Raw genomic sequence first — 26,959 nt, 5'->3', positions numbered from 1 at the left:
TAGATTCTCTCTATCTACCCTATCAGTTCCCCTTAATATTGTGAAAACTTTGATCAAATCACCCCTTAATCTTCTAAATTCTAGGGAATATAACCCTCGTTTGTGTAATCTGTCCTCATAATTTAACCCTTGGAGTCCAGGTATCGTTCTAGTAAATCTATGCTATACTTCCTCCAAGGCCAATGTATCCTTCCTAAGATGCAGTGCCCAGAACTGAACACAGTACTCTGGATGTGGTCTAACCAGGGCTTTGTATAGCTGTAGCATAACTTCTATCCCCTTGTATTCTAGTCCTCTAGATATAAAGGCCAGCATTTCATTAGCCTTTTTGATTATTTTCTGCACCAGAGTATATTGGTGTCTACAATGCTGACTGTTGTTTTTGTTCTTGATTTTACCTCTTATGAAATCAGTGGGTGCTTAAATTCTCAGGTACCTATTTCTTTTTGTTATTGCCTCAGTAGAACATAAAACAAACTTTTTGTGCTTTGCAGGCATTTGCAAAGGTTGCCACTTGTTCCTTATTATAGTGTTCTGGCCAAGAAAGGGGAAAGTGGGTACTTACATATTTTAGGCAGTTATGAGTGAGTTATATTTCCCACATGAATGTGAAAGTGCTGAATATTGAGTTACCAAAGAATGTAGCCAGCTGGCTTCAAAGGAAACCTGTGATAAATAATGGTGCAATGCACTTGACAAAAATACACACTGCACCCTGTATGCTGTTTGGATCAACATGAATTAAATGTCCTCTTACAGTTTGTGTACTCTAAAGCCATTAATTTATTAGCCAGTTTTCAATTACTTGGCCACTGCATTTGTTCCTAGAAAGTCACATTACCCAAATATTTGAACCAAATGTACAAAATATATCAAATCTAAAGGAAGAACTGCAATATCACTTACAGAAGTTGTACATTACAAATAATCAATAATACAAACAAAGGTCTTTTGTCTCCTTCAAACTTTTCTGCTTTTTTTTATACACACACACACCAACCAGTTATTTCTGGGTCTAAATTTTCTTCATTCTCAATGTGAATGCTGTGTTGCACCTGATTTGCATTCTTCCTTGAAAATATGTTTTCCTCTTTACCATCCTCACAAGAATTATCAAACAATGTAGTATGATTTTTTTTATTGAATATGCATCGGAAGTAATCAGCCACATTATAGAGTTTCATTTTTCAGTTTTTTATATTATAACTTTTTTAATGTCTAGTTACATAAAGCTAACCCCATCATTTTGCCAGGCTTGTGTGCAATCATTACTTCGTAACATAAGGATAACCAGTACATTCATTGGATCAGGAAAGAAGGATGCATGTGCACTAAAGACATTCAATTCACACTTTCCAAATAAGGAATGAAAAGGAAAGTTAATGAAGTGCTCTAATTAGCATTGCCATTGGTTTTCTTTTAAGGACTAGTGCAAGGTTGGCATCAAAAGTTCTAGAATTATAGGCAAAAGGAATGCTTTTTCTTCAGAGAAAAAAAAATCTGGGCTGAGGAGATGTAGAAATCTTAACTCCTGCAGTGGATCAACAGAATATGCTCTTGCATCCTGAGATCAAAATGTTGATTTCATAGCTGAAATTAATGTTGAAATTAGAGCAACACAAATTTGGATGCTGATTAATGCCTATAAACAAAGAGATCTCAAGTAGCTTCATTGTTCTCTTTTCCCAGTTGGGATCTTTACTTGAGGAGGAGAGACTGTTGTGAGAAGTTTGTTTTTGCTTGTAAGTCAAAAATTAAACAGATAGAAGAGATGAATTTTGCCATATTTCTGTGTGATTTTGGTCACAGTTTCCCTAATTTTCTATTTGTTTTCCTTTAAGACTCAAATCAGACAGCGTCATCACAGAATGACGGACTTAATTCTGCAGATGAATGTGACTTGGGTAAAAATATTGCCAGCACAGGCAATTCTCTTCCAAAAGAGATGTTCACACCAAACTTGCAGCCTTCTGATGCTAGTGAGATATACACTTCTAAACCAGAATCTGTGGTTATTGAGAATAAAGTCGAAGAACAAGAGGCCAGTGTGGGGCCTTTTACAGATTTGACAGATACGTCAGCGGTGCAAATAGAATCTCCTGAAGGATCTGCATCAATGGACACTGAATCTCAACCTGAGAGCTCCCCACCTGAGAGAATAGTGGAAGATATAGAAAATGTAGAATTTAATGATTCGGAAATCCCTTTTCCTACCGAATATGAAAAGTTTTGGAAAGTGGTTGAGGACAACCCCCAGGACTTCACAGGTTGGACATACTTGTTGCAATATGTGGAGCAAGAGGTGAGTGATTGTATGAAGTCTTGGATATTGCTTCCTTTGTGATTTTTCATCACCTAAAATACACCTAGAAATAGACATGTCCTCAAAATAATAGTGGTGTCATCATATTAGCCCAATTTGAGCAGAGTTATTTCATTATTGACATAAGCTTTATTGCTGGTGCTAGTAACAATTCTTATCAATCACTAATTGAAAAATGCTTATTTGTTGTGATGCACAGAAAGCTAAATGACTGATAGACTTTTCAACTCACCCAAACTTCTGAACATTTGCATATTTACCATCTATCACCACATAATTCAGAATGTGTGGAGTGTAATTTTTCAGAATTGCGGGAAAGTCTGTATTTAAATATTTAGTAATTAACTGAAATGCTGGTAAGAATAGTGATGCATTGCCATTGTTTCCTGCGTGAATCACATTTTAAAAGATTGGGGTACAGTTCTGATTTCAATATGGCACCCTGCGGAATCCTTGTACTCTAATTTCAAAAAGCATTTGGACAGTTACATGGGTAAGATGGGTATAGAGGGATATGGGCCAAGTGCAGGCATTTGGGACTAGCTTAGTGGTATAAACTGGGCGACATGGACATGTTGGGCCGAAGGGCCTGTTTCCATGTTGTAAACTTCTATGACTCTATAACTATGAAAGAAGGGAATCTGACTGCACAAATGTTGGTTGTCTTCTGTGTTGCTGGACTGAAGTTTGTACAGTGCTATCAAAACCATCATTTTTGGAGTTCCTCAATATTAAAGAACATTTACTTTTTCTGATCCAACATGGTATCATATCATCGAAATCCTATCTCATAGTTTATTAGTTGGATTAAACTGTCATTGTAGTTTTACATTCTGGCACTAATTCTATCTAGTAGCAAGGAAATGCAAATCAAATTTACATTAATATTTCAGTATCTTTAAGAAACAAGTCACATTTTTATATACAATTCGTGCACAGCAAATACTGGAGAAGTAAACAACAACGTGATGTAATATTTGACTGTTGTTAAAATGATTGGGAGGCAAACTGTAATCTGGCAGCATTCCAGGTGGTGGAAATTACCAGTACTAATGTTAAAACAGTTCATTTGTTATACATAATCATAGCACTTGAAATTAGAGCTACAGAATCACTGGACAGCAAGACGTTAGTTCACAAATATAATATATAAAATTAAAAATGTGACTGCAGATCCATGGTGGCGTTTATATATAAAAATATACAGGAATCTGTGTGTACAGTGCAATAAGCACATGTTGTCGTTGCATTTCATTCACACCCACTGTTGCTGACTTCTTGTAAGCTTTGTTGATTTTAGATTAGTGTTAACCTGAGCCCCTGCATATGTGCATATTGCTTTCATATGGTATATACGTTGCCAAATAAAGTGTGGCATTCCGGGAGGGGTAGACAAATAATGAAGAAATCAGAGTGGAATGATGGAATAAACACCTATCATGGGGTGGGATCTGACAATCTGCACATGCTCACTTCCTATTAGTTTGTTACAATATTTTGGGAGAATCATTGGGCTGCATTTATTCTACATTGGTTCAAGAAGGTGGCCCATCATCACATTCTTGGGGTAACTAGAAATGACCAATAAATGCAACCTTATAAGTGTTGCCGGGATTCTGTGTACAAATTTTTAACATGCACTGCAAGTTTGATATTAGTGCAAAGCAATTTCGGTTTTGCAGTTACACTAGGCTGGCATTGTAAACCTGGAATCGGGGCTCTTCCTAGTTGGTGTAAAAGTACCCTGGATGGTGTAGTGTTAAACCGCTTCAGTTTGACATTATGTTGAGTGTAAATGCAGTGTGGTGTCAAACCTGGTTTACAAAGTTCTCAGCAGGTTTTTAACTTCTGTCTGCCTCTTATCCAGACTGTTAGTTTGTCCTGAGAATGGTCAAATAACATACATGCAATTCTACCTTGCTGGAATGCAAAATCCAGTATATAAATGCACCATTAGTGTAAGTTGCCTGTCCACCCTTTTTGCCAACAAATTGTGGTGGATCGAAAAGGAGAAAATTAGTTTAATAGTAGAATAAATGTATGTTATTGCAGAGTTTCCACAGGAGATGATTGTATGTCAGCAGAAAATTGTGTGTGCGCCAAATGGAAGATGTGAATTTGAAATGCTTATGATACCCAGACTGCTGTGTTTTCAAACCCAAATATATATCTGTGCTGGTAAAAGTCAAAAGGAAACCACTTAAATTAATACAGTATCATGATAATTAGAAACAAAAAGGTGACTTGAGCTGTAGCATTTGTATATATGTATACATTGTATAATGTTGAAAATAAACTGAAGCACGTTATTCTTTTTGCAGAACCACATCCTGGCAGCCAGAAAAGCTTTTGATCATTTTTTGTCCCACTACCCATATTGTTATGGCTATTGGAAAAAGTATGCTGATCTTGAGCGGCGACATGACAACGTGAAATGGGCGGAAGAGGTGAATGATTCCTTGTGACTTTGTCTTTGTTTTCTTTTCACTTTTAATTTTAACCTGGCCTTGTCTCAGACTGCTACTCTAAGCCAGCTTCTACTCAAAGGCTAAAGCACAAACCAGGTTTGCAAGAAATTTTGAGAGTTTGATCTTGGCTTTTAGTAGATGCCTTTCAAGGTCTCATCCACTTTTTCACATTTGAAATAAAACATTTTCCCTTAGCAGTTTTCAGCTAATATCTTCTCTCTTTGTTAACAGGTTCATTAGTACTACAGTTTGTCAAGCTTTGCAGTGCAAATCAATATATAACGATGCGGTTTAACAAGTAGGGCAGGGCTTTTCTGACAGTTTTTCTTGGGTGCTATGATTTTAATCTTAATTGGTTTTTCCCTATTATGTTTGTGTTTCTATTTTTGCTGAATTTTATTACATTTGTGGTTAGAGGCTGTCAGTGATGTTCTAATGGGTCTGTGCCCTATGGTCTGTACCCCAAGCCTGCCCTACCTGGTCAGAATGCAGGAGCCATCTCACACTCTGAAGATCAAGGCTGTACGCGTGGAGAGCAGAACATTGTGATGTTCTTTCCACCCTCCACACAATGGTAATGGCAGATTATTCAAACAAATTCCTGATTTTTATCTGCATTTCTGAAAACAAAGTTTTCCGGAAAGTAACATTTTCAGTGTACAGACTCTGCTGGTGGTTTTCTGTTATTAATAAATTTTAGTTATTACTAGAAACCTCTTTGTCACAGGTATACAGACGAGGACTGCAAGCAATACCTCTTAGCGTTGATCTTTGGCTTCACTATATCAATTTCTTAAAAGAGACCTTGGATAGCAACAATCCAGAGACTGATACCAAAATAAAAAGGTAATATTAGATTAATACTTGAATCTTTGTGACAAAGCGTACAAACAAAAGAGTGCACTAACAAATAGGGTCCGGGTAAGAAAAAATGGTAATAAGACAAATAAGGCCATAGTACACAAAAATGTTAAGGCACTGTATCTGCATGCACGAAGCATTCGTATTAAGGTAGACGAATTAACAGTGCAAATAGATGTAAACGGATACGATATAATTGCAATTACATAGATATGGCTGCAAGGTGACCAAGGCTGGGAGCTGAATATCCAAGGGTATTTGATATTTAGGAAGGACAGGCAAAAAGGAAAAGGAGGTGGAGTGGCGTTGTTAGTAAAGGATGAAATCAGCAATAGTGAGAAAGGATATTGGCTCAGAAAATCAAGATGTAGAATCAGTTTGGGTGGAGATAAGAAGCACCAAGGGGCAGAAAACACTAGTGGGAGTTGTTTATAGGCCTCCATATAGTAGTGGTAATGTCAGGGATAGAATCAAACAGGAAATTAGAGATGCATGTAACAAGGGTACCACAGTAATCATGGGTGACTTTAATCTACATATAGATTAGCCAAACCAAATTAGCAATAATACTGTGGAGGATAAATTCCTGGAGTGTGCGAGATGATTTTTTAGACCAGTACATTGAGGAGCCAACTAGGGAATAGGCTATCCTAGATTGGGTATTGTGCAATGAGAAGGGGTTAATTAATAATGTTGTGCAGGGTCCTTTTAGGGAAGTGTGTCCATAACGTGATAGAATTCTTCATTAAGATGGAAAGTGAAGTAGTCCAATCCGAAACTAGGGTCCTAAATCTAAACAAAGGAAACTACGAAGGTATAAGGAATGAGTTGGCTATGATAGATTGGGAAGCTTCATTAAAAGGCATGATGGTGGACAGGCAATGGCCAACATTTAAGGAACAAATGCATGAATTGCAACAGTTATACATTCCTTTCTGGCGCAAAAACAGAAAAGGAAAAGCGGCCCAACCATGGCTAACAAAAGGAATTAAGGATAGTATTAGATCCAAAGAGGAGTCATATAAAGTTGCCAGAAAAAGTAGCAAGCCTGAGGATTAGGAGCAGTTTAGAATTCAGCAAAATAGGACCATAAGATAGATTTAAGAGGGGAAAAATAGAGTATGAGAGTAAACTTGCAAGGAGCATAAAAGTGGACTGTAAAAGTTTCTACAAGTATGTAAAAAGAAAAAGATTAGTGAAGACAAATGTAGGTCCCTTTATAGTCAGAAACGGGAGAATTTATAATGTGGAACAAGGAAATGGCAGAACAATTAAACAAATACTTTGGTTCTGTCTTCACGGAAGAGGGAACCAAAGGACTAGTGAGAAGGAGGAATTAAAGGAAATTAGTATTAGTAAAAAAAAAGTGCTGGAGAAATTAATAGGGACTGAAAGCCGATGAATCTCCAGGGCCTGATAATCTGCGTACCAGAGTACTAAAAGAGGTAGCCATGGAAATAGTGGCTGCATTGGTTGTCATCTTCCAAAATCTATAGATTATGGAACAGTTCCTGCAGATTGGAGGGTGGCAAATGTAACCCCACTATTTAAAAAAGGAGGGAGAGAGAAAACAGGGAGCTACAGACTGGTTAGCCTAACATCAGGTAGTAGGGAAAATGCTAGAGTCTATTATAAAGGTTGACACTTAGAAAATATCAATGGGATTAGACAAAGTCAATGTGGATTTATGAAAGGGAAACTGTGTTTGACAAACCTACTGGAGCTTTTTGAGGATGTAACTGGTAGAATAGATAAGGGAGAACCAGTGGATGTGGTGTGTTTCGATTTTCAGAAGGCCTTTGATAAAGTCCCACATAAAAGGTTAGTGTGCAAAATTAAAGCACATGGGATTGGCGGTAATATACTGGCATAGATTGAAAATTGGTTAGCAGACAGGAAACAGAGTAGGAATAAATGGGCATTTTTCGGGTTGGCAGGCAGTGACTAGTGGGGTACCGTAGGGATCAGTGCTTGGGCCCCAGCTATTCACAATACATATCAATGATTTGGATGAGGGAACCAAATGTAATATTTCCAAGTTTGCTGACAACGCAAAACTAGGTGGGGTTGTGAGTTGTGAGGAGGACGCAAAGAGGCTTCAAGGCAATTTAGACAAGTTGAGTGAGTGGGCAAATACATGGCAGATGCAGTATAATGTGGATAAATGTGAAGTTATCCACTTTGGAAGGAAAAACAGAAAGGCAGAGTATTATTTAATTGGTGATAGATTGGGAAATGCTGATGTACGAAGGGATCTGGGTGTCCTTGTACATCAGTCACTGAAAGCAAACATGTAGGTGCAGCAAGCAGTTAGGAAGGCAAATGGTATGTTGGCCTTCATTGCAAGAGGATTTGAGTACAGAAGCAAGGATGTCTTACTGCAGTTATAGGGCCTTGGCGAGACCACACCTGGAGTATTTCATGCAGTTTTTGTCTCCTTACCTAAGAAAGGATATACTTGCCATAGAGAGTGCAGCGAAGGTTCACCAGACTGATTCCTGGGATGGTAGGACTGTCGTATGAGGAGAGATTGGGTCGATTAGGCCTGTATTCACTCGAGTTTAGAAGAATGAGAGGGGATCTCATTGAAACATATAAAATTCTTGACAGGGCTAGACAGATTGGATGCAAGGAGGATGTTTCCCCTGGCTGGGGGGGGGTCCAGAACGAGGGGCCACAGTCTCAGGGTATGGGGTAGGACATTTAGGACTGAGATGAGGAGAAATTTCTTCACTCAGAGGGTGGTGAACCTGTGGAATTCTCTACAACAGAAGGCTGTGGAGGCCAAGTCACCGAATATATTTAAGAAGGAGATATAGATTTCTAGACACAAAAAGCATCAAGGGGTATTGGGAGAGAGCAGGAATATGGTATTGAGATAGAGGATTAGCCATGATCATATTGGATGGCAGTGCAGGCTCGAAGGGCCGAATGACCTACTCCAGCTCCTATTTTCTATGTTTCTAAAAAAAAATGTACCTCGACTCAATTTGCATCTTTCTGCTGAATTTCTCAAATTGAAGCTCAGCTGAACTAACTGATAAAACTCACATTTTTTCTATTATATGACTTGATTCTAAAACAGTAGTATGTGTTAACCAAGCACCTTCATGCTTCATAGAATTCTGGAAGTTTACAACACACAAGGCCCATCGTGACTGTCCCATTGTACAGTTTACCAAGTTTTGCATTGCAAATCACAGTTTAACTTAACAAGTAGGCCTAAACTTTCTTGACCTTTTGGCATGAGTGCTATTGTTTAATGGAAATTCTCTCTCTCTCTCTCTCTCTCTCCCCCTGGACTTTATTACATGTGTGTGTCAGTGATGTTCTGTGGCTCTGTATCCTATGCTTTGCACCCCAATATATTTGTATTTAACAGAAAGCATTGCTGTAGGGCAGAGTGGTGTAAAGCAACCTTTTGGAGCAGGTGATTGGACACATTTACTACAACCAGTGACTGGGCCACATATAATTATAGACAAAATGTAGCTCCTCACCCCCCATACAGACAACAATCCTGCCATAACACAATTTCAAACTTCCCCAACAAAAATTGCCTGGCTGCCTGTACCTTGCTTACCTTTTTACTCTTCACCTGCAGGTCAGATCTGCCCCACCACTATCCTCTGCCTGGCTTGGTCTGACCCACCACTTCTTGTTCCCAGCAGTAATCTCCTCCTCGATGCCTGACTTTTGGAAGCTTCCGCCTCAGCTCTTTAAACATCCTGGGTTTGGAGAACTGGTAAAGGCTTATTCCTGATTGGCGAAAGGCGGCTGCACCCTCATTGGTATGAACAGCCTTTTTAAAGAAACTTGGCCCAGTAAGTTTAGGCTGAAAGTTGGCATTGTTTACAAGGAGGAAAGGAACTGTTGGCTGGATTAAAAAAGCTCACGGGCCATGTCTTGGGCACTTCTAATATAAAGTACTGCTCGGCCCATACCTGTTAGTATATTTTTGGATTTTTTACCACACATTCTTTCTGTTCACTACCAAAGACCAGTGAAATTAACTCCTCTCGTGAATCAGAGTATGCTTCTACATGCCCAATATCTGGGTAACTGTAACAAACCGAGGGGTTGAGCAGAAACTCTTGTCACTATATTTGTCTTACTGAATGTACTGTGTGCTTACATTATATCATCTTGACTTTAGAAGGTCATCAATCAGATTGCGGCTTAGGCTATAAACCACCAAAAAGATTTAAGCGGCAGATATATGTGAACTGTAGCAAAAATAAACACTAAATCAAAAGCAAAATATTGCAGATGCTGAAAATCTGAAATAAAAGCAGAAAATGCTGGACATACTCAGCAAGCGAGGCAGCATCTGTGGAGAAAGAAACAGTTAACATTTCAGGTCGATGACCTTTAAAAACAAACTGCTGTTTTATAGAAGCGCACAGCTAAGCTACTCCTCCTTGGAATATAGAAAATAACAAATGGTTATGTCGCTTGTGCTAAAGTTCACGGTAAAACTGGACCTGAAACTAAGTCCCTCATCATAACTTTACATGGTGGTTTGCTTTTTTAAGTAAAGCTGGTTTAACCCTGACGGAACCATAATGAAAAGACAGAACAAAAAAAGGAATAAAACATAATTTTTCACATTACTTCCCTCTCCCAACCACCCCCCCCCCCCCAAAAGCGATGTCCCTCACAAGTGACCCTGATGCTTCATGGGAGGCATGATGTGGAGATGCCGGTGATGGACTGGGGTTGACAATTGTAAACAATTTTACAACACCAAGTTATAGTCCAGCAATTTTATTTTAAATTCACAAGCTTTCGGAGGCTACCTCCTTCCTCAGGTGAACATCGTTCACCTGAGGAAGGAGGTAGCCTCCGAAAGCTTGTGAATTTAAAATAAAATTGCTGGACTATAACTTCATGGGAGGAGCACAGGATTAGTTTTGAATTGCTCTAGGAAAGAGCAGGCATAGACATGATGGGCTAAATGGCTGCCTTCTGTAAACTTCTATGGTTCGATGACCGTAAATGTTGGATTTTTGGCTTGGTGGAGTGACCTGCCGAGCCTCCTAGATCTCAGTATGTCAAAGCTGAGTAGAATCCTGCCACTCCTGCGCCTAGCACCCGAGCATCGTTTTTTTATACCACATTTCCATGCACTGCTTGGCAAGGCTGAGGGTGCTTCCTGTTTGCATTGCCTTGTCGCAGTTTTGTCTGCTGAACAAGTCGCTTTGCACAACCAGCTGTGCCCATTGACAGTGACTGAACAATGCACAGGGACTTTGACACCGGCTGTCCCGCTGGTTTGTTTACTGCTAGTTTAAGCAGTCAAGCTCTCTGAGAACTTTGCCCTGTCCCCAGTCAAGGTGTGGATCATGTTACCCCCCCCTCCCCCCACCCTCTATCATTTCCTTAAGTAGGCAGGACACGTAAAGCTTTCTAATCACATTTGGGGTATGGTGTGAAATCATTTTGTGCCACATCAGATGTTCCTGAATAACAGAACGTTTTTGTTGGTAAAAAGCTCTTTAAATCTGCACTGTGCTGCAAGGTCTAAGCTCTCCATCTGCTGCTACTTCATATGGGTTTGGTTAGCAGCACCTGCTCCAGTCCCACTTGGCTTGCACTACAAAGGCTCCCATGGACATCAGAATGATGTTTGCTGTGAGTTCCCCCTGCTCTGAATGCTTCCTCTGTGCTTGCAAGAACACAAAGTTTGGCTCATTTGCCTTAACTGCTTCAGGGTCTTGCACCCCTGGTTGAGCAAACACACACTCAAGTTAATCTAATACCACTTCCAGAAACTGATCCCTTAACATATTTAGCTCAATGTTTATACTCTGTTGCTTTGTCCAGCTACAATTTCTAAATATCCTCCATGACTAAGACTACCAAAATCATAGGGTTTTTTTCTGTAACTTAAATTTTGTCGTGTGCTTCAGGTATCAAGTCGTATGCAGAAAGAATAGCATATTTTGCAAATTCATAACTTGCGCTATTGAATTTACATGCAAAAATGCAGTGAGCAATTTATCGCAAAGTAAGAGCACTAGCTTCTCTGCTCAAACTACTTTCTTCCATTTATGCTTAATTTGTTAATAATTCAAAAACCCTTAAGAATCCATCTATGTCACCCCCTCCTTTTTAAAATTTGGCATTAGACTGAATTTAGTGAAATGACTCCATGCAGAGTCATGGGCTTGATCAATTGCATCCTCACTCACAGGACTTGCTGTTGATATGTCTTTCTCCACCAGTTCAAGAACATGCCGCTGGTGCTTCTCCTTTTTCTCTACCTCTTTGTGCTTTTTCTCTGTTATACTGTTGGGTCTTTTCCGACCTTACTGTACATTATTTTGGCTCTTGAATGTTAGATCACTCTCTGGGTGAGTCTCAACTCCCCCAGAGTGTCTATCCTTGTCTCGAGACTTAGGTTGGTTTTCAGTAAGGTGCCTGGTTATATGAACAAAATAATGATTTGGTAACTGCTTTTAAGTACTGGTTTACTTCATAAGATCTCACTTTAGTCTTCAAAAACTATAGAGCATCACAACAGACCTCATTTAAAGTAAAAGTACATTTATTAAATGAACAAGTTAATAATGTAAGTGATAAAATACAGTTGCATATTTACAGTAGAACATCTCTTATTTAACTCCAAGTAGATAAAGTAACAAACAAATGGAACTCTGAGCTAAACTAAGTTTATGTTGGTAACTTTTAAATATACAGATTTTCTCTCTTTTCTATCAGCAATAAGAATCTGTCATAAGATTTTCAAACAGTCTTTTGGCTTGTCAAGGTTTTTAAACTGTCTCGTATGAGATGTTCCAAATGCTTATTCTAGACCAGAAATGCTCTTTTATACATATATCTGGGAAAAGAATGACCAAAACATCCTGGATTTTGCATATGACTTCAAATTCAAAAGAAAATTGTCACTCAAATATAAATTGAACCAGTCACAAAGTAGCATATATATATTTGAAAATTGTGTGTTAGACTTTCTCTCGAGCCTTTTACCAGGGTAACCACAATAGCAAACCTTGCAACATTAAATCAGTACAGGCCTGGTGCAAAACGTTGGCTCTAGTTAGCTGTCAAACTACCTTTACAAAAGAGATGGATAATAAGTCAAAACTTAGCAAAAAAAATTTACTTTTGTCACACTCCTATCTCTCTCTCTTGGGTTTGAAACTTTCCTTCTGGAGTTTGTATTGTTTCTTTGCCACCTCTAGTTTCGGCACTTCTAACTGGTACATTCCATGTCCATTTCTTCTGAAGCCAGTTAAGCTGTCCGTTTGTATCTTAGCCCGTGTAAACATTCTGAACACTGTTGCTCGATATTGCTCATTTTACTTTACATTTGAAAGTTCAAATAACTTGTTGATCTGTAAGTAATATTCCAATCCCAACCTTTGCTGCCACAACTGTTATGTTTTTGAACTTTTACCTCAGATACTTCTTCACTGCCATAGACCACTCCCCTAAGCAAGCCCTCATTCCATACCAATCAGAGTATACCATAGCATCCAATATTAGGGTAACTGTAGCGAGTCCATGGTCGAACAGAAACCCTGGCCACTGTATTTGCTTGCATCTGTACCCATGCGTGATCTTGACTTCTGAAGGAGCTAGACTCCTTGGGTTCGGAAGAGGGAAAATCAGTCAGGTCCAGCAGGAAGTGCGTATGTGTAAATATTGGGCTTAACTGGGATGACCCTTGCATCAAATGGCATGCCAACAAATACTTTTTTACACATTGCTACTTGGTAAGATATCGGAAAACAACTGAAGTTAGTGGAGCCATACCCCACTGAGTAGTCAACATATTCAAGGATGGAGGGGAGAAAATGAAAAGATACAATGACAGACTAACCTTTTTTCTATATTCCCACAGTGTGTTTGAACATGCTGTGTTAGCTGCAGGGACCGACTTCCGCTCGGATAGACTGTGGGAAACTTACATCAACTGGGAAAATGACAGGGGAAATTTGGAGGAGGTGACAGCAATTTACGATCGGATTCTTGGTATTCCAACACAGCTTTACAGTCATCACTTCCAAAGGTAAACGGGAAGAACCAAAACTGAAAACAATTCTTTGTCACATTTATATTTATGCTTCGAAACTTGTCTTGCTGTTAAAAATCTTAAGTTCTATACGTTGAGGTATAACGATAGAAACTGAAATATTGTAAAATACAAAAAATTAGAACTGGAAAGAAAATTAAAGATGGATAAGTAAGTATAGAGCAAGAAAGCTTTTATATTTTTGTTGCAAGTAATTGGAGTTTAAGGAAGTTGGCCTCACTAGTTGGCTGGCACTGTTTCATCTTGTATAATATCTTTGTACATTGCAATGTTAGGATTTTTATTGTTGCAGACATTGTTGTGTTTCATTGGGGTGTTCGTGAGTGTCTAATTGTTCCGTACTTAATGCCATTCTCAACTTTTAAAATACCCTTGTTTCCTGACCAATAACTTCTGCAAAAATCATTACGAAATGAAATTCAAGAATTGTGCTGAACCTCGGAATATTTTTTAAATTCTCCATATTTTTAGTAAATTAAAAATTGTAATAGTTTATTTTTATTTTTGTGCAGAAATTCTACTACAGTCAACAAAGGATTAAATGTGAAATTCTCAATAAACTGAATCTTCAGGGTAGGAAAATTCCTGTAGTGTATCCCAATATTTTGTATTATAAACTGGAATTTTCTTTCCTAACTTTTTTTGTCTGGTAATAAAAGGCTCGCTGATCTAGGATGTTACATGAGGTATGAATAATTCTACTGTTTTTCAGGTTCAAAGATCATGTTCAGAATCACTTGCCTAAAGATATAATATCTTCAGAGGATTTTATTAAACTACGTCGAGAGCTGGCATCCATAAATGAACACTTTGATAATGATGGCACTCCAGGAAATGATCTAGCAGCTGGAATTGATATAAATGATCCTGCACAGGTAACATGGACTGTATACTAATTTTATGTTTCACCTAAGGTAAAAATGTGTTTTGTGACTTGAGAATTTCAAAACACATGAACACAAGGGGCTATTTAGGTAAAATGTTTCTACAAATTTATTAATTTGGGGATTTTGAAAAGTCCAGCCTTCTCATGTTAACGGTGTTTACTATATATCTAGGCTTACTAGTTATTTTTATGTATTTATGTCTGAGTTGGTAAAACTATAAAACCCCTAGTCCATGGATAACTCTGTAGCCACACGTTTGCTGTTCTTGGTTCACCACAGTTCTGCAATATTCTACGACTACCAGACTCCAGGAGCCCAGTCCCTAGTTCTTTCAGACTTCAAGAATTCTCTCTCTCCACAGTACCTAGGCCCAAGGACACCTATCTACAGTGCTTCCCAACCCTGGCACTCCCCCTGGGAATCCCTCACCCACAATTCCAACCCATCCTAGGACCTCCTGTCAGTGGTTCAGCCCTGCCACACTCCCTGTTGCTGCCATTTTCCAGGACCCTCCACCCTGACTTGATGTGTTTTTCGTTCTCAAGACCAGGTGCAGATACCATCACCTCCGCCACAGTCTGATGGAATTCTGGGATCCTCCCTGATGGTGCTAAACTCTGACACCCCCACCCACAAGCGTGGAAACCCCAAATCTTATAAAATACTGACAGACTGGAATCCTCTGTATTGCCAGACACTGTGCTGCATCCCTAACCCCCTTTTGGTGCTGCTAAATCCCATAATTCTCCTCTTTGCTCCTACTGCTCAGATTCCAGAATCCTCTTTTATTTCCTCTTTTTCTTAGTGTTTAAAACCCTAGAAATCATCCCCTAAACACCAGTACAGACTCCAGAGTATGATGTAATCAAAAGACTACATTCTGTAAGATTATGAAAGGGTTTAATAGGGTAGATGTAGAAAAGATGTTTCCAATTGGAGGGACCAAAACTAGGGGCCATAAATATGAGAGTCACTAATAAATCCAATAAGGAATTCTGAAGAAACTTCTTTACTCAGAGTGGTGAGAATGTGGAACTCACTACATGTGGGAGTGGTTGAAGTGAATAGATAGGTGCATTTAAGGGGAAGCTAGGTAAGTACAGGAGGAAGAAAGGAATAGAAGGATATGGTGAGATTAAGTCAGGTGGGAAGAGGCTCATGTGGAGCATAAACACCGACAGATCTGTTGGGCCGAATGGCCTGTTTCTGTGCTATAAATTCTATGCAATTCTATGTAATGCTTTTTATTTCCTGGTGTGCTTCAAAATACAGCGCTCTCTTATGTATCAATGAACTGGACTTGGGTATAGGGAGGCATAATTTTAAAGTTTGTAGATGATTCAAAACTCAAATATAGGAAACAGTGAGGAGGATAGTAACAGACTTCAGGGGGACATAGACAAACTGGTGAAATGGGCAGACACATGGCAGGTGAATTTTAACGCAGAGAAGTGCGAAGTGATACATTTTGGAAGCAAGAACAAGGAGAGGAAATATAAACTAAATGGTACAATTTGAAAGGGGTTGCAGTAACAGAGACCTGAGGGTTTATGTACTCAAATCTTTGAAGGTGGCAGGACAAGTTGGTAAGACTGTTTTTTTAAAACATTCAGGTTCCTGGGCATTATAAGTAGAGGCATAGAGTACAAAAGCAAGGAAGTTATGCTAAACTTTTATAAATCACTGGTTAAGCCTCAGATGGAATATTGTGCCCATTTCTGGGCACCACACTTTAGGAAGGATGTCAGGGCCTTGGAGAGGGTGCAGAGGAAATTTACTAGAATTATACAAGAGGTGAGGGACTTCAGTTATGTGGAAAGACTAGAGAGCTGAATTGTTCTCTTTTGGAGCAGAGAAGGTTAAGAGGAGATTTAACAGAGATGTTCAAAATTATGAAGGGTTTTGGTAGAGTAGATCCATTTCCAGTGGCAGAAGGTCGATAACCCAGATTTAAGATAATTGGCAAAAGAACCCGAGGGGAGTTGAGTTTTTTTTAAAAAGAGTGTTATGATCTGGAATGCATTGCCTGAAGGGGTGGTGGAAGCAGATTTTAATAGTAACTTTCAAAAGGGTGTTGGATATATACTTGAAAAGGAAATATTTGCAGGGCTATGGGGAAAGAGCAGGGGAGTGGGACTAATTAGATAGCGCTTTCAAATAGCCGGCACAGGCACAATGGGCCAATTGGTCTCCTGAGTTGTAAGATTCTGTAATTCTGTTCTATGATTCTATTATTTGACTTACTCAGTTGTTGTAGATCAGTGGCTCTGACCATAACTGTATGTTACGTTGTATTATACCACTATTAGAAAACAATTCCTTCAATTCACCGTAAGGAATGCCCCAGGAGATCCACTAGTTAATAAATTAAAAATTATCCATCAGCACGCACAGATGTCACGTGTCTATTATTGCACTTTCAGATGCAAAACAATCTTAAAATGCTAGTGCTTCTGAGTTGTAGCCTGACACTAACCACATCCCAATATGCAAAGTTCCTTGACCACACAATAATTAAACTCTGACCTCAACCTGTGCTTGCTTAACAAGTTAGACTTTGTGTTCTCAAAGACACAGCTCCAGCTTAGCAAAGTAATATATTGCATATTATACAGTATAACGCTTCTCATATTACTTTGAGCAATGCATTGGCAATCTAATTTTGAAAAATTCTGTAACCTAATTTCTGTATATAAAAGTATACTAAAACATAAATCTACATTTTTGATTTGTAGTCTTTAGTGCCAAAGTTTGAGTGTAGCCGCAGCCGGAAGGCCTTTCTATACTGGTCCACTTATGGCGCACTTATATGGAGAATAATATTGTGCATTGAAAGTGATCACATGTCTACAACCAGACGGGTCGCTTTGGTCATCCACAGTAGTTCATTGTGAGGCAATATTTAGTACGGCTGCAGTATAGGAAGGTACAATTAGTGTCAGGTTTCTGGTTTGATAGCCAGTGAATTGAGTAGCTTTTATGAATTTCATCATCTGGTTTATCCATGTGTTCATTTTGTTCTGATCCTGGTTAACCTGCGTCCATGAGCCAGCTCCCTGCGTTTACTCTACTAAATCTGGCTCCCATATCCACGTGGCAGACCCATGACAACTAGACCGACTATTCTGCCACCAGGATAAGGGAGCTAGTAGCGTAAATGGAGGGAGCTGGATTGTGGATACCGGTCTCCCAGAATCCAAACTAAACAAGCACCAGTATAAAACTGTCTATTAAATGCAATGATCACACATCCATGGGGAGCTACACAGGTAGTAAGAATAAGCCATTCGTGATTGTGTGGGATTCTATAGTCTGGGAGGGTCGATAGTTTCTTTTGTAGACCTGATCCAGAGACCCGAATGGCATGTTTCTTTCCAGGTGCTGGGGTTTGGGACATCACGGAGCTAATACAGAAGGTTCTGGAATGGGAGGGTGAGCAACTAGAAGTCGTGGTTCATATGGGAACCAATGTTCGGAGTAGGTTCGACGTTCTGCAAAGGGATTTCAGGGAGTTAAGTTCTAGATTAAGGAGCAGAATCTTCAGGATAGTAAACTCTAGATTATTCAGTGCCACACGTTGGACTGGACAGGGAGAGAAAGATTCGGATTGTCAACGCATGGCTGAAAGCATGGTGTTGAAGGAAGAAATTAGATTCTGGGACCTCTTTTGGGGCCAGGGAAGGCTGTACAGACGGGATGGCGTTCACCTAAACTGGAGAATTTAAATAGGACAGTAAGGAAAAGTTTAAACTCGGGGGTGGGCGAAATGTGAGTAAGGGACCAGCAGGCCATATGGGCAGGGTAGAGCCACTTACCCAGATAAGAGCGCTGTACAGAAATGCATGTAGTATATGAAATAAACAAGTGAGTTATAAGCACTCATTCAGCTAAAGGTTATGATATAGTAGCCATTACAGACACCTGGCTACAACCTGTGCATGATTGGGAGCTAAATATTCCAGGCTATAGGATCTTTAGAAAGGACTGGTAAATTCAGAAAGGATGGGGAGTAGCAGTATTGATAAAAGACACGTTACTGCAGTAGAAAGAAGGGATTTTAGTACAGGTGATCGGGTAGTGGAAACACTGGGTAGAGTTAAGGAAAAGCAAAGGACTCTTGACTCTGGTAGGAGCTGTCTATAGACCTCCTGACTGTAGTGGGGGGATGTATAAATATGGCGATCAGGGAAGCATGTAGCAAAAACCATGTGGTTATAATGGGAGATTTTAGTTTTTGAATAGACTGGGAAAAGCAGACAGTAGTAAAGGCAATGAACTTCTAGAATATGTTCGAGTCAGCTTTCTAGAACAATATGTTTTAGAACCGACAAGGCAACAGGCCATACTGGATTTAGTGATGAGTAACAATCGAGAATTAGCTAAGAAACTGACGTTAATGGAGCATTTTGCAAATAATGACCATAATATGATTGAATTTGATATTAGGTTTAAGAGGGAAAAGGGAGAGTCACAAACCATGAATTTAAATTTAAATATGGCAAACTTTGAAGGGATCAGACATAAATTGACCACATTAAACTGGACTGAACTCTTAATAGATAAATCTACAAACATTGGGAAATATTCAAAGAAGTATTTGGTACGATACATAACACCTAAAAAGGCAAAGGCTTCACTTGTGTAGTTAAGCAATCATGGTCAACAAATGAGGTAAGAGACAGTATCAAGTTAAAAGAAAAAACTTGCACAAATGCAAAGAAAAGTGAAAATTTTGCAGACTGGGAGGTATAAAAAGAAACAAAGGGATACAAAGAAAGTAACGAGGTGCAAGAAGGGAATATGAAAAAAACTTGCAAGGAATATTAAAGCTAACAACAAAGGTTTTTATAAATATATTGAGAAAGAGTGGTAAAGGGGAATATGGGCCTGTTAAAGGCAGCTGCAGGCAAGACGATAATGGATAATAAGGAAATGGCAGACTTGTTAAATGAGCACTTTGTATCCGTTTTCACAGTGGAGGAAGAGGACAAAATACAAGGGAACCTAAAATAAGTCACGGGGAGGAACTTAGTAGATTTAATATAAGTTTTTTTTTTAAAAAGGTTATTGAGAAAATAATAGGATTTAAGTTAGACAAATCTCCAGGATTTGATGGTTTCCACCCCAGAGAATTAAAAGAAATATGTGAGAAAATTGCAAGTGTATTAGTCATAATTTTCTAAAGCGCTCTAGATTCAGGGATTGTGCTCTTGGGTTGGGAAATTGCAAATGTCACTCCATTATTTAACGGGGGAGGGAGAAACCAGGTAATGTATGTATAAATATTGCACAGATATTTGTGGCTTGTCTTCTGTTCCTGGTGTTACAATTTCTAATCAAATACAAGTTAGCAATAAATCATTCTTAATCGAGTAAGTAGTAAAAAAGAAATGCTGTATCTATTTCTTCCTATGCTTCTTCAGTGTGGCTAGCATTGATGGTGGTGAAGTTTGTACTTGGATTCTATACACTTCAAAGCCATGCAGAGAGTCTAACCACCTCCCCTTGACATTCAATGGCATTACCATCGCCGAATCCCCCACAATCAACATCCTGGGGGTCACTATTGACCAGAAACTTAACTGGACCAGCCACATAAATACTGTAGCTACAAGAGCAGGTCAGAGGCTGGGTATTCTGCGGCGAGTGACTCACCTCCTGACTCCCCAAAACCTTTCCACCATCTACAAGGCACAAGTCAGGAGTGTGATGGAATACTCTCCACTTGCCTGGATGAGTGCAGCTCCAACAACACTCAAGAAGCTCGACACCATCCAGAACAAAGCAGCCCACTTGATTGGCACCCCATCCACCACCCTAAACATTCACTCCCTTCACCACCGGCGCACTGTGGCTGCAGTGTGTACCATCCACAGGATGCACTGCAACAACTCGCCAAGGCTTCTTCGACAGCACCTCCCAAACCCACGACCTCTACCACCTAGAAGGACAAGAGCAGCAGGCACATGGGAACGACACCACCTGCACGTTCCCCTCCAAGTCACACACCATCCCGACTTGGAAATATATCGCCGTTCCTTCATCGTCGCTGGGTCAAAATCCTGGAACTCCCTTCCTAACGGCACTGTAGGAGAACCTTCACCACACGGACTGCAGCGGTTCAAGAAGGCGGCTCACCACCACCTTCTCAAGGGCAATTAGGGATGGGCAATAAATGCTGGCCTCGCCAGCGACGCCCACATCCCATGAACAAATTTTTTTTTTAAAAGTCTCATGGAGGGTGACCTCCTGTATGACAAAGTCTTTGGGTAGGGAGAAAGAATTCAGCATGGAGTAGGTCATCCTACTTCATGGGCGAGGTAGTCAGGCAGTCAGTTCCCTATCAGATTAAAGAACTTGCATTTATATAGCGCTTTTCATGATGTCCCAAATGCTTTACAGCCAATGTTGTATTTTTGAAGTGTAGTCATTGTTGTAATGTAGAGAAAAGCAGTAGCTAGTTTGCACATGGCAAGGTCTCACAAACATCAATGAGATGAATGACTGGACAATCTGTTTTACTGATGTTAGTTGAGGGATAAATATTGGACAGAACACTGGAAGAACTCCCCTGTTCTTTGAATAGTGCCATGGAATCTTTTATGACCACCTGAGAAGACACTTGGGGGCCTTGATTTAACATCTCATAGGAAAGAAGGTGCCTCCGATCAGTGCAGTCCTCTGTTTTGCACTGAAGTACCAGCCTAGATTGTGTACTCAAGTCTCTGGAGTGGGGCTTTAACCCATATCTTTTGATTCAGATGAAAATGCTCCAACTGAGCTGCGGCTGATATCTATGACCAGACTTACATGTTTATGCCAGGAACACAAACTGCTGCAGCTAAACTCAATGTTCTGTATCAGTACAAAAAGTACACATTAAATCAGTGGCAAAGCTTCACATCCTACCGCTGGCTGAGGATCTCTGTTCCAGACACTATTGTTGTCTGGAAATCTGTCCTTTGTATTACACTGTGGGAAATCAGATTTGCCTGTTAGAACCCCCAAGATGTGTAGGTTTGTTGTCTCTAGCCACACCCTGTCATGACACAAAATGTATAAAGAAATTATTTAGTAAAGCTTCGTACTCCACGCTCCTCCCCCTGGAACTTGAGTACTTTTGTTTGATAAGTTGTTCTCTCTCCTCTCGCACACCCACAAATATAACTACAGGCTTGTTAAAGCGCAGTATTTGGGATTTGTATATTGTCTGATTTATTCCTTCAAGTCCGATAGTTATTGTGAAGGTTTGGCGCCTCTGATTTATTTATCAATTTAGTTAGTTTTAAAGTGAGTTGTGGTTTGACCAAGATTATAAGTATAAAGTAAAGAAATGTATGTGTTTCTGATACAGTATTGTATTTTGAATTTTATGGTACTGTCTTTTGTATACAGTTCTCTCAGTTCCTGTTTAGATAAACAATAATTACATTGAAACTTTTTTGAAGGTGGAAGGAATGTGATGAATATTATGTGCTGGTGCGAGCTAATTAATCTAATAAAAAATTTCTTGTTTTTTTTATTCGTTCATGGGATGTGGGCGTCGCTGGCACGGCCAGCATTTATTGCCCATCCCTAATTGCCCTTGAGAAGGTAGTGGTGAGCCACCTTCTTGAACCGCTGCAGTCAGTGTGGTGAAGGTTCTCCCACAGTGCTGTTAGGAAGGGAGTTCCAGGATTTTGACCCAGCGACGATGAAGGAACGGCGATATATTTCCAGGTCGGGATGGTGTGTGACTTGGAGGGGAACATGCAGATGGTAGTGTTCCCACGTGCCTGCTGCTCTTGTTCTTCTAGGTGGTAGAGGTCGCGGTTTTGGGATGTGCTGTCGAAGAAGCCTTGGCGAGTTGCTGCAGTGCATCCTGTGGATGGTACACACTGCAGCCACTGTGTGCTGGTGGTGAAGGGAGTGAAGGGTTCAGTAATGTTGAAATGTAATATCTCTTCTCATTTCTTTTTCTGTGTTTTCATCTTCCTTGCTTTCTATAATTGCATACCTGTTACCATTTGAGTTATTCCTGCCTTCATAGATGGAAAAGCTAATCTACACGGTCAGTTTAAGTATTAACTCCCTCCTCCAAGCAGGAATGTGATTGCACAATGGAAAACCTATAAAATTCTTTATCCTTAACCGAAGATCAAATAATGATTTTATCTGGTTTGTTATACAAACTACTTCAGTTTGCAAAGACTGGAGATGGTGCTGTTTATATAGAAATTGGGGTAAGAAACCCAGAACATAAAGTATCATGAAATGTAATGTGTTGGCGCCAGGCATCTGTCAGCATTATAATCAAAAGTCAAACATTATAAATTGGGCTAATTAAACAGGAAAACTAGTATATTCTTTATGTTGGGATCTCTAAATTGTTGAGTCCTTTGTTCATTTGTTCTTGATTTCTTTTTTCCTCTCCTCACTCTCCCTTTCTTTCCCTTTTTCTTTGCTTTTTCTCACTCTTCATCGCTGTTTCTCATTCTTTCCCTCTTTCACTTTGTCTTTTCTTTTGTCCCTCTTGCTTTATGTTCATTTCTCTTATTTCTCTGTGTCTTTCTCTATATTTCTCTCTCATGTTCTCTCGCCTCTTCTCATTCTTTGCTTCTTTTCTGACTTTTTATGTATCTGCTTTTTCTTTCCCCTTAATCTGTTTTTCTCTCCATTGCTCACTCTCACTTTCTTATACTCTTTCCTCATTTTCTGTCTTTTTCTATTTTACCTTTTCTATCATCTTTGTTTTCTCTTTCACATTTTTTTCTCTTTCTATGTCTTGATCCCATTCTCTCTCTATCCTGTTTTATTTTCCTTTCTTTCCTCTCTCATGCCCTCTTTACGCTTTCCCTCTTTCTGTATTTTTATTTTTGTCATCTTTCTCTTTCTCACAATCTTCTTACACTTTTCCTCATCTGCCCCCCCCTTTTCTCCCTCTTTTCTATACCATTCACTGTCTTTTTTTCCCTTGCTTTCTTTTGCTTGCTTTGTCTTTATTCTACCTGCCTCCTCTTTCATTCTGTTTCATTACTTTCTTGCCATGTTTTCCCTCTTTCTTTCCCATTTTCTTTGTTTTTGTCTGTCTTCCTTTTTCTCTTTCTACTCTTTTTTGGTTTCTCTTCTGTCTCCTGCTTTTTCTTTCTATCTCCTCTATCTTTCTGTGTATATGTCTCTCTCTGTCTTTCCTTTTGCTTTATTTTTTGTTTTTTTTTCTCCCAGACCCTAGTTCTCCTTTTCATGTTCACTCACTCATCCCAATTTCTTTCTCTGTCTCTCCCACTCGCGCGCACACACTCTTACACATTTTTTCAGGGGTGGGGATTTCTTGACTAATATTAATAACTTTCAAAATCATGAAGGGTCTAGACAGAGTAGATAGAGAGAAACTGTTCCCATTTGTGAAAGGGTCAAGAACCAGAGGACATAAATTCAAGACGATTGGCAAAAGCTCCAAAGGTGAAATGAGGAAAAACTTTTTTACACAGCGAGTGGTTAGGATCTGGAATGCACTGCCTGAGGGGGTGGTGGAGGCAGATTCAATCATGGCCTTCAAAAGGGAATTGGATAAGTACTTGAAAGGAAAAATTTGCAGTGCTACGAGGATGGGGCTGGGGAGTGAGACTAGCTGAATTGCTCTTGCATAGAGCCAGCACGGACTCGATGGGCCAGCCGAATGGCCTCCTTCTGTGCTGTAACCTTTCTATGATTCTATGAACTCAGTCTCCATGCTTCATGTCTGTTTTTGGGATGTTGAATTGTTTACTTTCTCTTTACCTCCTTATTTGGTCTCACCCAGCTTGGTTCATTTTGTTATCACTTGTGTCTGGTGACAATTCGATATTCTTGTTCTTCTAGATTGTTTCTGAAATAGAGAATATGCGTCATAGAATAATTGAAGTTCGTCAGGAAACCTATAATCACAATGAGAATGAAGTTAGCAGACGATGGACTTTTGAGGAAGGGGTGAGTATTTTTAACAATTGTAAATATAAGCAAAAGTAATTTCAATGTAAAAATTCTAAAAACCTGAAGTATGCTATTTTATATAAGATTTATAATTGCACAGTACAACCATGAACTAGTGAGGGAAAATATATACATTTTGTTTCCCTGGAGATCTAAAAGAACATTAGTCATAGAGGTAGCCCACCTATTTTGCACTTAGTATTTACAGACTTCTTGAGTTTGTGGTTGTTCTCTGTAGCGCACAGTACAGAAAAAGATGGTCGTTCTGTGGCCATGTTGTCTTCCAAACAGCAATGTGCAATCAAGCTGTTTCCTGCACCATTGATCCCTTCTGGCTTACAATAAAACCAGCTAATTCAGGCCATGTGTTTCTCCTGCCCTACTTTGTTTTAAATGTCTTTTGATTGCAGATGTAATTATATTTGATGTATTTTTGCATTTAGTATTCTTTACCTATTCAACAATACAGAGCAGCTGATTGCATGTAAATCTACTTTTGGTAACTTGAAAGCAAAAATCTTTAATCATAAAAAATGGCAAGAGATGGAATAGTTGGACCCTGCAACTTTTAAGCATTGTTGTGACAAAGGCCTGATTCAGTTTGCAAGAAATCACTTGGGTTTTTGTGTTTGAAGAAATAGTGGAGGCTCTGACTATAACTTTCCGAAGTTCTGCGGAAAGGAAAATTGTGCAAGAGGTCTGGAGAGCATATGTGACTCTCGCTCTTCAGTAAAGAGGACAGAGATGGAGCAAGGAAATTATAGGTCATCTAGTTTGCTTTAGTTTGTAAAATACTAGTCTAAAATATGGGATGAAATTACGAAACACTTGAAGAAACATGAGTTCATCAGGACCAATGAACACTGATTTCTAAAATACACATTATATTTGAGATCCCTTAAAGAATTCTTTTGAAGAAATAACAGAGGATAGATAAACAAAATGCTTTGGAAGTAGTTTATATGGATTTTGTTTAAGCATTTGATAAAGCACCATGTAAGAAACTTATGGTAAAGATGATCACACAAGAATTAACAGGAGTGTGTCTACATGGATGCAGAGGTGGATAGAGAGCAGAGGTAAAAGGAAGCTTTTTGGACTAGAAGGAATGGTGTTCTATAGATGTCAGTTTTGGGACCCAATCCTAGTTACTTCATACGTAAATGATCTGGACTTGTGAACTGAGGGAACATTAGCATAATTTGTTGGTGATACCAAATGGGGAAGGATTGTGAAAGACTATGCTAGCAGGATGGGTACATAGCTGGTAGATGCAGTTTAATGTATAAAAGTATGAATTAATATATTTTGGAAGAATAGGGAAAGGCAATGAACCTTAAATGGCAAGATTTTAAATGATATGCAAATATGCACATCATTAAAGGTGGCAGTGCAAGTAGATAAAGCCATAAAAAGCAAACAGAAACCTTGATTTTGTATCTGGATGCACAGAATAGAAAACCAAAGAGTTAATGTTGATTTTGTAGAAAATTCTATGCTGCAGTTGAGTACAGCCTGCTGATAATTCAAATTTGCTCTTTGCACTGAAAATTTTAAATTAACCAATAATTTGAATTAAACTGTGTAAATAAGAGAGAATTTGCATTTCTATAGCGCCTTTCACGACTCTATGTCCCAAAGCAATTTATGGCCTTTGAGAAGTACTTTCGACTGTAGTCACTGTTGTAATACAGGAAACGCAGCAGCCAGTTTTCTCACATAAAGTTCCCACAAGCAGCAATTAATTAGATGATCTGGTCATTTATTTTAGGTGTTGGTTGAGGGATAAGTATTGGCCAGGATACCAGGAGAACTTTCCTCCATCGAATAGTGCAGTGGGATCTTTTACCTCTACCTTGGAGTGCAGATGGGGCGTCGGTTTAATGTCTCATCTGAAATATGGTACCTCCGACAGTGCAGCACCCCCTAAGAACATAAGGAATAGGCTATATGGCCCCTCGAGCCTGTTTCACCATTCAATAAGATCATGGCTGATCTTCCATCTCAACTGCACTTTCCCGCCCAATCCCCGTATCCCTCGATTCCCTTAGATTCCAAAGAACTATCGATCTCATCCTTCAATATACTCAACGACTGAGCATCCACAGTCCTCTGAGATAGAGAATTCCAAAGATTCACAACCCTCTGAGTGAAGAAGTTCCTCCTCATCTCAGTCTTAAATGGCTGACCCCTTATCCTGAGACTATGCCCCCTAGTTCTAGACGCTCTAGCCAGGGAAAACATCCTCTCAGCATCTACCTTGTCCAGCTCTCTCAGAATCATGTATGTTTCAATGAGATCACCTCTCATTCTTTTAAACTCCAGAGAGTATAGGTCCATTTTACTCAACCTCCCCTAATAAGACAACCCTCTCATCCCAGGAATCAATCTAGTGAACAGTCGTTGC

At 39.3% G+C, this 26,959-nt stretch overlaps 1 protein-coding gene across 1 annotated transcript in view; it reads left to right on the top strand.

The window, feature by feature from the left end:
• prpf39 (PRP39 pre-mRNA processing factor 39 homolog (yeast)) overlaps positions 1-26,959 on the top strand; it is a 48,522-nt gene that overhangs the window by 790 nt on the left and 20,773 nt on the right. Inside the window, exons 2-7 of the mRNA XM_067991862.1 lie at positions 1,842-2,302; positions 4,645-4,770; positions 5,519-5,637; positions 13,523-13,690; positions 14,427-14,589; positions 24,442-24,549. Of these exons, the coding sequence (XP_067847963.1) occupies positions 1,842-2,302; positions 4,645-4,770; positions 5,519-5,637; positions 13,523-13,690; positions 14,427-14,589; positions 24,442-24,549 (1,145 nt within the window). The remainder of the gene's footprint in view (positions 1-1,841; positions 2,303-4,644; positions 4,771-5,518; positions 5,638-13,522; positions 13,691-14,426; positions 14,590-24,441; positions 24,550-26,959) is intronic.

Source organism: Heptranchias perlo, chromosome 10 (genome assembly GCF_035084215.1).
Source record: "Heptranchias perlo isolate sHepPer1 chromosome 10, sHepPer1.hap1, whole genome shotgun sequence".
NCBI lineage: Eukaryota > Metazoa > Chordata > Chondrichthyes > Hexanchiformes > Hexanchidae > Heptranchias > Heptranchias perlo.
This window is presented reverse-complemented; position numbering and strand designations above follow the sequence as displayed.